Below are 14,051 nucleotides of genomic sequence, written 5' to 3' on the forward strand. Positions count from 1 at the left end.
TCCCTAGCATGGCTAGGTTAAAACCATGAAGATAACAAAAATCTAGGTCACCAAATTCCTTCTACATTATCAAATTTTCCCAGCTTAGCTAGTTAATTCCCTTCCTTGATCTAGTTCCCAAGACCAACCAAAAGGAATTCATCATTTTTTGAATTTCATCCTCTAGAGTTGATGAAAAAAGATAATTACTCATACAATATATAAGAATAGGTCGAACACAAGATTTGAGGAGAAATTTTTTGTCTGTTTTGGATAAATGTTTATTAGATTAGTGATTAATCCGACTCTATAGCCTATCATTCAAAAAACTATTTTTTTTCTTTCTACTAATGACAAAATTGAGACCAAGATATTTTTTATTTCCAATCATCCAACGAGAGTTCTAACTCCAATCTATAATCTCTACTTTATACTTTATAATTAGTAGATAAAAAATATTTAAGTATTTATTGATTAAAATCTTTGAATTAATATGTTCATTAATAAGACTTTTATAATCGATTCTACGTATTGTTTCCGATATTACGGTGTGGTTGACTTTGATAAATCACAATTGATTGTTACTTATAATCTTCGTACAAAATATTTATTAGTAAAGTTTGTAGAAATTACACTAACAAAAAAGAAATTATCCTTTCTTTTTTATTGACGTTGGTGAATGGGGGTGAAATAAATTGGGGTGAATAAGACTTTATTTAATTGTGATTACAGTTTTTAAAAAAATTAAAGAAAGAAAATTTAGTAAGATAATATTTTTTGTGAGTGTGACATTATGTTTAAATTATTTATATTTATTCATTTGGCAATCAACTTATGGTTCATTAATTTTATAACTTTTGACAATATGAGTTATATGTGTTCATATTTTCTAAAAAAAATAAGTTTCTAAATTTTTATCGAATATTTATAAATATTAATCATATGATCTTGTAAAAAAAACTTTATTATATTAAAAATATAATATGTTTAATATTACTTCATTTGAAGTATTAAAAACAAATATTTATTAACTACAATATTTGAATTAATATGTTAATTAAAAGTATATTTTTAATCATTTCAACATTTTTTCAATATTTATCATGAGGTTGATTATTAACTAGAATCATCCTACAAAATATTCATTATTAAAATTTGTAGAAATTACACCAGCAAAAAAAGTAATTGTCCTTTCTTTTTTATTAACTTTGGTGGTTCAAATGAAAATAAGCTAGGTTGAATAGTTTTTTTTTTTTTTTCAAATAAACCTGACTTATCAAAAAAAAAAATCAAGGTCCAAGCCTAATTTATTACATGTCATAGTTTTTGTTTTATGATTTGAAAGTTTGGTTTGAACTTTTTAGCATATTTAAATACTTAATCACATTATTCATTCATCTGTCAAATGCAATAATCTTTTTAGCTTTTTAGAGTTTTCCTTAAGTTACTAAATTTCATACTTAATCATATTATTCATCTGTCAATTTCACAATAGTTGGGCTTTGGTACTCCCTTGTGTAAATATTTACAAATGCAATAATGTTTTTTTAGAATTATAATTGGAGTAAAAATGATTAAAATAAACTTGGATTGAAAGAAGAGAGACCAAAACAATAATCCCAGCATTGGTGGCACCATCACCTTGGAAGAGCAACGTTGACGCTCCTAAGAAGAATGCAAGCCTCGATGTAATTCTTGGTATAAATGAATTTCCTCAAGTCAAGGTTCTCCCATTTCTCCTCATCCTCTCTTTTGGAGAGGCTTAACAACAGCAATAGCATGAGGAACAGGTCTAAGCTTAAACAACTAGTCATAAGTTTCATGTACATACTTGAAGCTTTCACCAAATTCCTCATTATAGGTCATGACATGGTTGTGTCACTCCCACGACCAATAACCAACAATCATTACATCTTAAAATGTTACACAAATATTGTTGTTGAGAATCAACATGACGTACCTTGAATTAAGCTTTAGAATGGATTTGTCATTGCCCTCAAGGATAATCTTTATCACTTCTCTTTCCACCTCGACCTCCTTTCTAGCCATAATCTCACTTGCCTTTAGTGACAAATGTTATAATTTTATAGGATTCTTATAAAATATCAATATAATCACCCGAACACATTATATTAGATTATCAAAAAGAGTTTTAGGAATATCTGGATTTATAATGATTGATTAAACAAACGCAGCAGAATCTAAATCTGTAGGTGATTTTTGATCTATGTGCTATTTTTAGGATCTATTACGGAAAGGACAACTAACTAACAATGTAACTGTCACTTCACGGTTCTTTCTCAACCAAAATATCTTTATTCTTTAATAGGACTTTCGTAACTCTTCAGATGAGGAGAAGAAAATTTATATGTGACTGCTCGGTATAGTAGGGACCATAGCCTTTTTATCCTCTAATTTAATTGTCTAACAGACTCACTTAATTTGATAATATAAAATAAAACTCATTAATGATAAATATATAATATAATTATCTTATAATAATAGCCTACATTAATTATTGGAATAGAAAATTCCAACAGCAAATAGAAGGCAAGTCAAAGTAAGTGAAAGGGAAGGCCAAGTGGTAACCACTATCATGAGCAACAACAATACGAATCTCTATTGACGTCCAATTTGGGGCAAACTGTATCCACTTGTGGCAACCGTATATGTGTGACATTTGAAGACGAAGAGATTGATGACTATTAGGAGTAGGAATGGCACAACCATGCCATGGCCTACAACAAGGAAGTTAGGGAGAACCTAAGTATATATATGAAACATCCCATTCTTGAGAAGGAAAAGAAACATAAGAACCATGAGAAGGAAAAGGAACATAAGAACCATGATTTTAGGAAATTGCTAGATACCAGGGATTCCACCACTCATAATCTTCATAAAATGTCATTGTTGCTTCTCTAAGGAGTTGAATGCATGTTTGCGTAGAGATCACCTTTATAACTAAATTTAACTGGATGTTTTTTTTATATCATTTCGTTTTCTTAGGAAATCATTTTTCAACAAGATGATACATTGAATCAGTATATAAATGGTAAAGGAATCATTTCGTTTAGTTTGTATAAGGTATTTAATACTTACTTTATTTAAAGATTTTAAAATATTTAATAAATAAATATTAATTATGTATTAATTAAAATCTTTAAATCATGATTTTTACTAATAAGACTTTTTTAGTCATGTCAATGTATATATTTTTTATTATTGGGAGATTGACCACGATACATCACGACTTCCTTTTGTGAAATATTTATGCTGTAGTCTAGTCCAATTTGTAAACACATATACTTCAAAATAAGTTTTTTTCTAATATAAAATTCATGTCAAACATATGAGAGATTGATGATTTTTTTTTAATTTAGGTAGAATATGCAACAAAATCATGAAATTACAAAACCTTAATTATATTTATTTATACTCTAACAAAGAAGAAAAATGATATTAAGTTCCGGGGATTTTTTTTTAAAAAGAGTTGAAAGGAATTTTGACAAAGCGTAATAGATTTTACAAGTATCCATGTTTTCTAAAAAAATCCAGATTCTTATTAAAATATTTATTACTATTATTATTATTTGACATCTTCTTTTTGTTAATATTAATCATTTGATATAATACAAAAGACATCTTTATTAATTATAGTAAAAATATAAAATTTATTTATTACTTACTTTATTTGGACAATTTAAAATGTTTAGCAGAAAATATTGAATATTTATTAAATTAAAATCTTTGAATTAATATATTTACTAATAAGACTTTTTTCAATGATTTCATTATATTTTTTTCATATTATTTTGAGATCGACCTTAATACACCATGGATCTTAACAATGACTTTTTCCTATAGAACGATTTTAGGAATTTTTCTTAACACTTTATCTCAATAGATTTAGGATCAATCTCACATTTTATGGAGCCTGAGCAAAATAATAGATAAAAATTCTTATATATATATATATATATATATATATATATATATATATATATTTTAAGGTAATTATTTTATTTGTGTGAAAAACTCACTAATTTTGCCAAAAACTAAATTTTGATGAGAAATTTTACTAACTACTTTTTAATGAGATATTTTCTCTTAATTATATTTTTTTATTTCACAACACTTAAATCTAAAATTTTACTTAAGAAAATCAGACCTAATTTCACTTATATACAAATATTTAAAGATGAAAACATATTTTGTATTAAAAATATACACACAATTCGAGGAACAATGATACATTTGTTTACACTAAGAAAAAAAATATGATTTTAATAAATCTTAACAACTAAAATATGCATCACAATTTACATCACCAAAAAAATTATTTGCACATAAATATTTATGTATAAGGTTGTCACATTTAAAAGAAGAAAATATATAAACAATATGAATATATAATGTTTTGGTGTAATTTTATTTCTTATAAATTCTCTTCATTTTCTTTTTCTTTCTTTTTTTCTTTTCATTTCTCATCAATCATATATTTTTGCTGTTTTTTTTACAATATATTTTTATTCTTTACTAATATACTATTTTTTTGTTTTAATTTCTTTTATAATGAGTTGTTGTTTGTTTCATGTTAAAAAAAAATACTTTAAATTATTATAATGTGTTTATTATATGTTAATATGTTACACTTATATGAAAATTCATTTAACATGAATTTATAAATATAGCAAATTAGGAAAAAAATAATTTTTTGTACTTTTTACTCCATGTCATATTTTAATTTAATAAAGACATAAAATGAGAAAATAATTTTAACCTACTTGTAAAAAACAAAAAAAAATATTACACCCTTTCTACCCTTTCTAATGAATATAAAATTATACAGGGATAAAACATGTGGCTAAAGTGCAGAGATGAAATATTTGAAATTAAGCACGTGTAGTCTGTAGAACACGCATGTGCTAAGAGGCAGCTAAAGTAAAATGTTTTTTTTTTATCCCTACATAATATTGATAATGCAGCCTTTTTTCATGCAAATATCTTCCATTGGTCCGTCAGTTAAAAATCCTTGACGTGCATCATTCATCGGCTACCGCCTCAAGCTCTCCACTATGTAATCCGCATACAAGCTCCTTCTCAATATAGAAAAATGTTACTTTAAGAGATTGATATTGTGATCTGATAATCTATGCATGTAAAATAACAAAATATTATAACTAAAATGCCGGGGAATTTGAAAAGAGAAAGAGTTTCTACTAATTTAAAAAACTATTTCATAGAAAATTAGAAATGGTGTGAACTGGGGGAACTAAATAGATCAATCAGAAACTTTTGAACCAATTCAGTTTCCAGATTAGTCATGAGACTCATGACTAGGTAAAACAGTAAAGTGTTTGCGAGTCAGAGGACTTACATGGATCGCTTAACCGCTTCAAAAGCAGCTGAGGCAGGCAAAAAGTCGTTTACTGCAACTTCCTTGTTTTCATTCTTCTTGTCTAAATCCTTTATGAAGGAAAACAAACTATAACATTTATTTCACATGCTGCACTGAAAAGGACCAATGTATTTCATGATTTCAACATGCCTGTAGACGTTAACAAGTAGAAAATTTGAAAATCAAACATTGGAATTAGAATTCTTGGAAGGATACAGTCTTCAAAAAAACGACGAATTTCAGCTAAACGATGTGGAGGAAGCTCTTTGATATCATTGTAATGTCTATACTCAGGATCATCAGCACAGACAGCAATAATTTTATCATCTTTCTCCCCCTTTACATCAGCACAATTAGTGGTTATTCAGTATTCAATAATCAAAAGAGGAGTTCTTGCCTTGCGGGAAATGAGAGGGTTTAATTTACCTGATCAATCATGGGCATGAGACCAATTGCTTTGGCCCGAAGAAAGCAACCTGGAAGAACCGGCTCCTGTTCAAGTATGAGTTAAGTTTTGAATCTTACAATTTACAAAACATACATAACATAAATTAAGACAGATTTAATACTAAGACGACAACGACAAGATCCATAACTGTGGGAATTGAGATGATCGCCAAGCATTGTTAGACTAGAAGACATCGGTTGAAATTGATAAATTCATTATATAATTATCAATATCAAATTCATTATAAAATAAGTTCATGCTTAAAATGGATTTAAAAATGAATAGAGATTACTTCATAAAAAAATGAGATGCAGACAATCGTAGGAATGACCTTATTTTGAAAGTTTGTCAGTTTGAAAGTAATCTCATTTTTAAATATATACACGATGCCCACTGATTTACAAGGAAAATTTGATAATATGAACGGATATATAAATACCTGCATAATAATCAAGACATCCAGGGGATCACTGTCCTCACAAATAGTACGAGGGATAAACCCATAGTTGTGAGGATAAACAACTGATGAGTAAAGCACGCGGTCGATCTGTGCATAGATTAGTGTTTAGCAACTTGACTTAGTAACCGTAGAATCGAAAATAACTCAGCAACTATTACAACCTTGATAAGCCCCGACTTTTTGTCCAGTTCATATTTCACCTTGCTCCCTTTCCCAATCTCAATCACCTGAAATATTCAGTCAACTTACATTAACAAATTGCTCAAATGTAATCTTTGAAAAAGAAAAAAAAATCTTTTTTTTTGTCCTTTGGAAATATAACAACAATATTACAACTCCACAACTTAACAATTAACATGCAAACATATGTTACCAAGGTAGTATCAAAGGTTTGGGGGGGAGTAAACAAAAAAAAACAGAGCAGAGGGCATTTTCTTTTTGTTACTTGACCATATTGAATTCTTCAGAAAACCTAGTTTATCCAACAAGTTCTTTGGTCCTAACCTTTATAATCCTGGATTCTGAAGAAATTTGATTATTCAATTTCAAGAATATGTGAACTACATGGCTCCTACATTCTACAATGAAACGTTTACTTTACTATTCACTATTCAGGCATACTTACACAATTGAAGATAATTGGAGCACCAGGTCCTGCATTGCGGAAGAAAACATAGTTACCTTGGCAAACCAATTAAGGAAAAGAAACGAAGAAACACAATTCGATGTAATTGAAGCACTAACAAGTCACCATTTTTCACCTATTTCTGAATGCTTACCTATCTCAAGGTCATGCCATGGGTGTGCAGCAACAGATCTCCTGGTCATGGATGAAATAATCCTCTCATTAAGGGGAGGGTGTGAGGAATGATGAGAAATGGAAACACTATTTGGAGTCTCCTTTGGTGGAACCACATTTGCAACCTGAAATTATAATAATCAATAATAGCTTTTTCAGATATCACTATATTAGTCACCATATATAGGAACATTGTTCCTCTAGTTATTTTCCCCACCAGGCGCAATCACCGGTAGCTTGGTTAAGGTAGTGTTTGGTTTAAATTTTTTTGGGTTTGTTTGAGATGAAAATTTTAAAAATTAGTGTGGATACCACACCTACACTCTACTTTAATTCAAATGGTTCATCTCATTTCATCCCTTTTCACCTTCATACCTCTTTCATTCCTTTAAACCAAACACAGACTAATATAATTTCTAAATCTCAACTACATTAATATTCACTTAAAGATTAAAAAATATTTTTGCAATTTAACCTTTCTGAGAGTACCAAAAAGCACGTAATCTGAAAACTAATATTATAATGACATCCAGAAAGTATAATCACACCATATAAACAAATAAATTACTTAAATATTTAAATAGATGCCCCTTGTTTACTTTCCAATCTAATAAATTAAAGAAAGCAGAAGATATTACTTACAGTTTCTGCATCCATCTCGGTTTCAACCATCGGTGGCCCTTCTGAAACAGTAAAGAAAGAAAATAATCTGCTATTCAGCTCCAAAGAGCATCAACCACTCTTCTTATCTTATTTATATATAAAAAATGAATAGATGAATCAATCAAGCACTCTAAAATGTTTTTTTTTTTTAATCAATCCTGGACATGTTTTTCCTTTTTCCGTTTCCAGAACTTACAAAAGGTGAACCGGAAACACTGAGAAACCGTGGAAAGAAAAACTTCGAAAATGAGCGCAGATCTAATCAATTCGAATCCATGACCTACGCTTAACAGAACGGAGTTTTGCTAAAGCAACACACGCCACCTCAAGTGGCGAGAACAAACGCGCTTGCAAAGATATCAGCTGAGCAGTGTTCCATGTTTCAGATTGAAAAGATAATTTGTAAAACCACATTAAGAATCATGTACAGAAACATTAGAACGAGTGTGCCTGCAAATAGTTTTTTGATAATGTTGCAAACACTAAAAGCGAGTGATCGGGCTCAAGAGCGAAACCAGAACAAATCCGACATAGACAGTTACGATAACGCAAGTGAAACGACGACGTGCGAGTGTGAAGTGAGAGCAGCGAAAATAGAAACTCACCGGCGCAAGGGGAAGCTCGTCTGCAGAAGGAAGGAAAACAAGTGAAGGTTTAATCACAGATCTCGAAAAGGCAAATAAAGCGTATGAGAGAAGTTAATACTTGTGAGTGAGTGTGTGTGTGTGTCAGCAAAAAGAGCAAAAGAGAGATGGAGGGGAAAACCTTCAGTCTCTGATTGCTACTATTCTTCTGTGGTAAGGAAAGGAGAAGAAGACGAGCACAAATAAAAGTGCAAAGCAATAAGAAAAAGGAAACTCAAGTAGTAAGAAAATTCTTACCTTCTTCGCTTGGCTTGTGGTGGAAAAAGAAAAGTAACTTAAGTATGAAATCAATTTATTAGCCTATAAGGAGATAAAATTAAAAAAAACATAAATTTTACATAAACTAAAAATATAAAATATTTATCAAAATTAAAATTTTAAAAAATAAACTTACAAAAATTAAATTTATTTAAAAATATACAACATTGCATTATTATTTAACTCGCCCTTCTTTTAAAAAGATGCACTAATTTGAACACAAAATTATAGTAGGTTTTTCATATAATTCATTAATAAGAAACATTTGATCAAACTCAAGTTACAATTGGTATGAGCGAGGTAGAAGACTTGACCAATTGTTGTCTAACCACAAATTATTATAATAAATTTATTTATTTTGATAATAACTATTTAAATATTAATTATTAAAAATGTAAATTTCTTTTCTATATGCATTGAATCTAATTGGTAACTCTTTACATTAAATTTAGATTATTAAATAAAACAATCTATCCCACGAGAATTTACTTCAGTTAAAAAATACATGTTATTTATAAAAAAAAAGTTATACATTAAATTTTTTATTATCATTAAATTATATAAATGATAAAAAAATTGACTTTTATTTAAAAGATCAAGGAAATACAGGTTAATAGAATCCAACTTAATTAATTAAATAAGAATGTAAATTATTATAAATTCCTGACGATATGTTTAATTCTTAAAAAAAGAAAAAAGAAATAGACGGTGGAAGAATTAAGCCGTTACCTTTTACGCATCCTTTTCCGATTGGGTGTCCTTGAAAATTGACAAGGGACAGGAACCGGTCCTTTTGACAATGACAGCGTTTCTAGCGGGCGGTCGAGCAGTGTAACTGAGATATTCTGTTAGGTTTGGACAGTTTGGTTTACTTTGGTGCCAAAATATAGAAAAAGAATATTCTTTTTGATTGGACATAGTCATGATCTGGCGTGGCGAGCGATATTAGTTGACAGTTGTCTAGTCTAGTCCTGAATTCGCTTGTTGATAGCTTTGGAATTGCCATGTGGTTCAGGTCAGCCTTCGTAGTTCATATTCCATGGATTCACCAAGAGACAACTCTTTCCAATATCTTGGGTCAAAATTAGTATTATAATAATACACCCATGAATACTTTAACATAGTTACTTAAAAATCCATTTCTTTCGTTAAGCAACTATTTCAACATGTGATTCTATGTGAATTGAATCAAGTCACATTTCAGTGAAAATATAATTCATTACACTCTCTTTCTCTTTTGTCTCAACTTTATCTAAACTTTTCTTCGTATTTCAGTCTTTATTTCTCATAACATTATTCTTATTTTTATTTCTCATCAGATTACTCATTATATTTATTTTATCTTAATTTCTTTCTATTTCTCTTCTAAGTTTCTCATTTTCCTTCCTTACACGTGATAGGGTTGCATAATGATCGAATAAGATGGGCCCAAAATGCAAATTCATTTTAATAAAACAAAACACCAAGAGATACAATGAATCCAGAATTTGATTTAGAATGTATCATCAACCTGCATAATGTATGTAATAAACAAACATCCATTCAATCAAACAACTGAAAATTATAATTACAAAAAATATTGAAACAAATCTTTAAAAAAATTATATGAAAATTTAACCATGAACAAAAGAAAAATTAGGATCGAAGCACCATTGGTCACAGTCTCCAACCACCACCCAATAATCGCCATTTCTCCAACCTCCACAAACCAGCCACCATCACCCCCTTTGCTTGTCATCCAAAGTGAAGTTTGTGATGTGGGGGATTATGGGAGAAAAGAGATGAATTTGTTAAAGAAGCGGTAGTACGTGGAGAAGGAGGGGTCAGTAAATTAAGGGAGGAAAAAAGACAAGGGTGCTGAGGAGGAACAAGCACTTCAGAAAAAAGGAGGGGACTGGGGAATCCAAATAGTTAGATGACCTGCTTTTAAGTAAACACATAAATGTTATGATATATCATGGAGTGTCTCCTTAAAAAAGTATAATACTGTAATACTAAGTTAAGCCATTTATATATGAGTTACACCATTATTTGTTTTATCAGTAAGAGTTACACCATTATTGATTTGATTTAAATGTAATATTGAAAAACATTTTTAAATCCTCGTAATGTATCTCTTAAAAAAAATGTTAAGCCATAAAAAGAATGCACTATTAGCCAGTAGCACTAGTCATTGGATTCACGAATTTTAAATGATAAACCCATTATTCAAACCAAACAAGGTTTGAATTCATTTAAATTTGCTGATTTAATCCAAACTATTTTAGATTTTAGATTAAGTTATGGAGTTCATGAGGTAACGGGGTATCCCTCGTCATATTGCATAGATCCATACTTTCAAAGAATTAAATCTTCTTTTAATATTATGAGACATGATAATCATTTTTTTAATTTATTCCCTTTAAAAATATTTTGGTTTATATCACAAGTATTCTTTGTAGAAGCAAAGCTTCCAAGATTATTTTGATGATGCCAAAGATTATTAAAGATTCATTCAAACAAGATTAAAGAATCAAGAAGATTCAAGAATCTCAAGAAAAGCATCAAGGTAAGTATAAAAATAATTTTTCAAAGAAAAGATTGAATAACACAATTTGTCCAAAAGAATTTTTTAAAGAAAAATCTTTTACCAGAGTTTTTACTCTCTGGTAATCGATTACCAGAAGCCCAAAACAGTTTTATAACTGTTTTACAAAGTAGTAATCGATTACCACGGAAATGTAATCGATTACCAATGTTTTTGAACGTTGAATTTCAAATCTCAAGAGTTACAACTTGTGACAAAATATTTTCAAAATAATGTAATCGATTACATAATATTTGTAATCGATTACGAGTGATTTCTGAACGTTGAATTTTAAACTTCAACATGAAGAGTCATCACAACCTTTAACTGTGTAATCAATTATACCATAATGGTAATTGATTACCACTGGTTTTGAAAAATTGCCAAGAGTCACAACTTTTAAAGTGACTGATTTTGAAGAAATTGTCAAGAGTCACAATTTTTAAAGTGACTGGTTTTGAAAAATAAATTGCCAAAGAGTCACAACTTTTAAAGTGATTAATTTTTGCCAAGAGTCACAACTTTTAACATGGTTCTTCAAGAGCCATCAAATGACTATAAATATGTGACCATGACAAGAATTTCAGAATACTGATTAAACAATTTCTCAGCATCTTTCTAAGAGTTTTTGTTCAACATTTGCTTTGTCAATAAAAGTTCATTAGGCAAAAACTTGTGTTATTCTATTTTCTTCCTCTTCTCCATTCTTACAAAAAGTTTTTCAAGAGACCTACTCTTGGTGACTGTTTTCAAGAGAAGGTCTTCTTGGTTGCAAACACTGAACACAAGGGACCAACGTTCCTTAGGTTCATTGTAAGAAGCAGGATTTACTTCTAAGAAACAAGATTTACTTCTTGGTTGATCACTGGACACAATGAAGTGGGTATAACTTCTTGGTTGTTATTACTGAAAACAAGGGACCAATGTTCCTTGGAGTTCATTGCAAGAAATGAGAATAACTTCTTGGTTGTAATCACTGAACACAAAGGAGACAAGTCCTTTGTGGTTCATTGCTTATAAAGGATTTTACAAGGATAGTAAAAATCTCAAGCGGATTGCTTGGGGACTGGACGTAGGCACGGGTTGTGACCGAACCAGTATAAATCCGGTTTTGCATTCTCTCTTTCCTTAATATCTTTTACTTTCTGTTGTGTTTATATTTCTTTAAAGTTACTTCTCCTTATTTATTATTTGAGTAACTTATAATTAAAGAAATAATTGAATCTAGGGAATATCTAAGAAAGAGAATTTTTCAATTAGGAATAGTCAACGAAATCTTAATTCAACCCCCCCTTCTTAAAATTTCTGAGGCCACTTGTCCTACATTTTTTTAAAGACAATTTATTTTGAGTTAAGCAATAAAGTTCTCTTTTAAGTATTTAATATAACTACATACTCGGACTCTAACTCAGATCATCGATTAAATTTAAACTCCCACATTAATTGATCAACTTGTTTGGTCCATAATTTTGTTTGGATCAATTTAGTGAATTTAACTCTAATATTTGGGATAAGACTATATATGTCAATTCAACTTTTTGGGACAATACATTAATCTTGACATTATATATAACTAAAATATAGAGTTAAAGAAAAATATAACTACATTAAGATATATTTTAAGATACATGCTATCAATATAAATATAGTATCATTTTAAATAAAATATTATTTATTAAATCAAGAAATTGTATTATTAATATATAATTGTTTTTAAAAAATGTATATACTTTTTAAAATATTTTGTAACATTAGGATAGGTTGGGATGACTAAGAGGATAACCCAAATCCATTCTTAAAATGTACTTGGTCTAATTCTTAGACCAGAACCGTCAAAAGTTCCATCATATATCGTGTTAGTGGAATGGATCGGGTCATGAAAACCCCAACTTTTCATAGTGCATTTTCTCCGGTTCTTGCTATTTATACACTTGTTTTCCCTAAGTACACCCTTATATCCCTCTTTCTATCTCTCAACTACCTATTATATTTTTTCCTTAATAAAACACACACTTTTTTATTTCCATAAATCTGTTTCCGGAATTACATATACGTATTCTAGAAATGTATCTCTGGAACTATGATTCATAGTTATAGAGATATACTTTCAAAATAGATATATATATATATTTTTAAATAAAACATCACTTAAGAATGAAGATGGCTGATAGAAAATAAAAAAAACTGATAAACACTTATCTTATACCCATGTTTTTTAATCTTATTTTTATCTTATTTCTTTAAATTCTATCTAAAATCTCATTTCTATCTTATTTTTATTATTTTTTAAACCCTAATTTTAAACTAACTTCACTATATATTCATTATATAATACTTCTTTTTTCTTTATGTGACAATGTGTTTCAAGATATGTTCATCAATAATTTTATGTGACATTGAATCGTTGACGTTGACTTGGATTAGAAAATGAATGAATGCAGTTAAAGAAGTTAAGAGGTTTATTTTGTAATTAAGGTGTATAATATATGAACTTATTGATGAATGTATCTTGAAACACAATGTTAAATGAATAAAAATATAAAATATTATATAATAATGATGAAAAAACAATACTATATAATAAATATATGGTGAAGATAATTTAAAATTAGGATTTAAAGAATAATAAAGATAAAATAAAAATAAGATTGCAGAAAAAATTAAAAAATACAAATGATATGGTGAAAATAAAACTAATAAATATGAATATAAGATAAGTGTTTATCCTCTTTTTTTTTAATTTCTCATCAATCATCTTAATTCTTAAGTGATATTATATTGAAAATATATATTTATTTTGAAAGTATATATCCAGAACTACGAATCATAGTTTCAG

General features: G+C 28.8%; 1 protein-coding gene across 1 annotated transcript; it reads right to left on the reverse strand.

The window, feature by feature from the left end:
• Window positions 1–4,800: 4,800 nt before the first annotated feature.
• LOC100784203 (soluble inorganic pyrophosphatase 4) lies at window positions 4,801–8,613 on the reverse strand. Its single transcript, XM_003554284.5, has 11 exons — window positions 8,513–8,613; window positions 8,353–8,372; window positions 7,727–7,767; window positions 7,065–7,209; window positions 6,911–6,939; window positions 6,447–6,512; window positions 6,265–6,372; window positions 5,804–5,869; window positions 5,594–5,714; window positions 5,357–5,438; window positions 4,801–5,075 (listed from the first exon to the last, which is right to left on the reverse strand). Exons 3-11 carry the CDS (start codon window positions 7,754–7,756, stop codon window positions 5,033–5,035), a joined length of 690 nt encoding a protein of 229 aa, XP_003554332.1. The 5' UTR covers window positions 7,757–7,767; window positions 8,353–8,372; window positions 8,513–8,613; the 3' UTR covers window positions 4,801–5,032.
• Between the last annotated feature and the right edge of the window lie 5,438 nt (window positions 8,614–14,051).

Source organism: Glycine max, chromosome 19 (assembly GCF_000004515.6).
Source record: "Glycine max cultivar Williams 82 chromosome 19, Glycine_max_v4.0, whole genome shotgun sequence".
Taxonomy (NCBI): domain Eukaryota; kingdom Viridiplantae; phylum Streptophyta; class Magnoliopsida; order Fabales; family Fabaceae; genus Glycine; species Glycine max.

What these genes read in the sequence shown, in the direction of transcription:
- LOC100784203 (XM_003554284.5), bottom strand. Translation starts at nt 7,756, where the DNA reads ATGGTTGAAACCGAGATGGATGCAGAAACT. An exon ending in TCATGCCCATGATTGATCAG is followed by an intron (nt 5,715 to 5,803) that starts GTAAATTAAACC and finishes GCTGATGTAAAG; the next exon opens with GGGGAGAAAGATGATAAAAT. An exon ending in GAAGCGGTTAAGCGATCCAT is followed by an intron (nt 5,076 to 5,356) that starts GTAAGTCCTCTG and finishes TATATTGAGAAG; the next exon opens with GAGCTTGTATGCGGATTACA.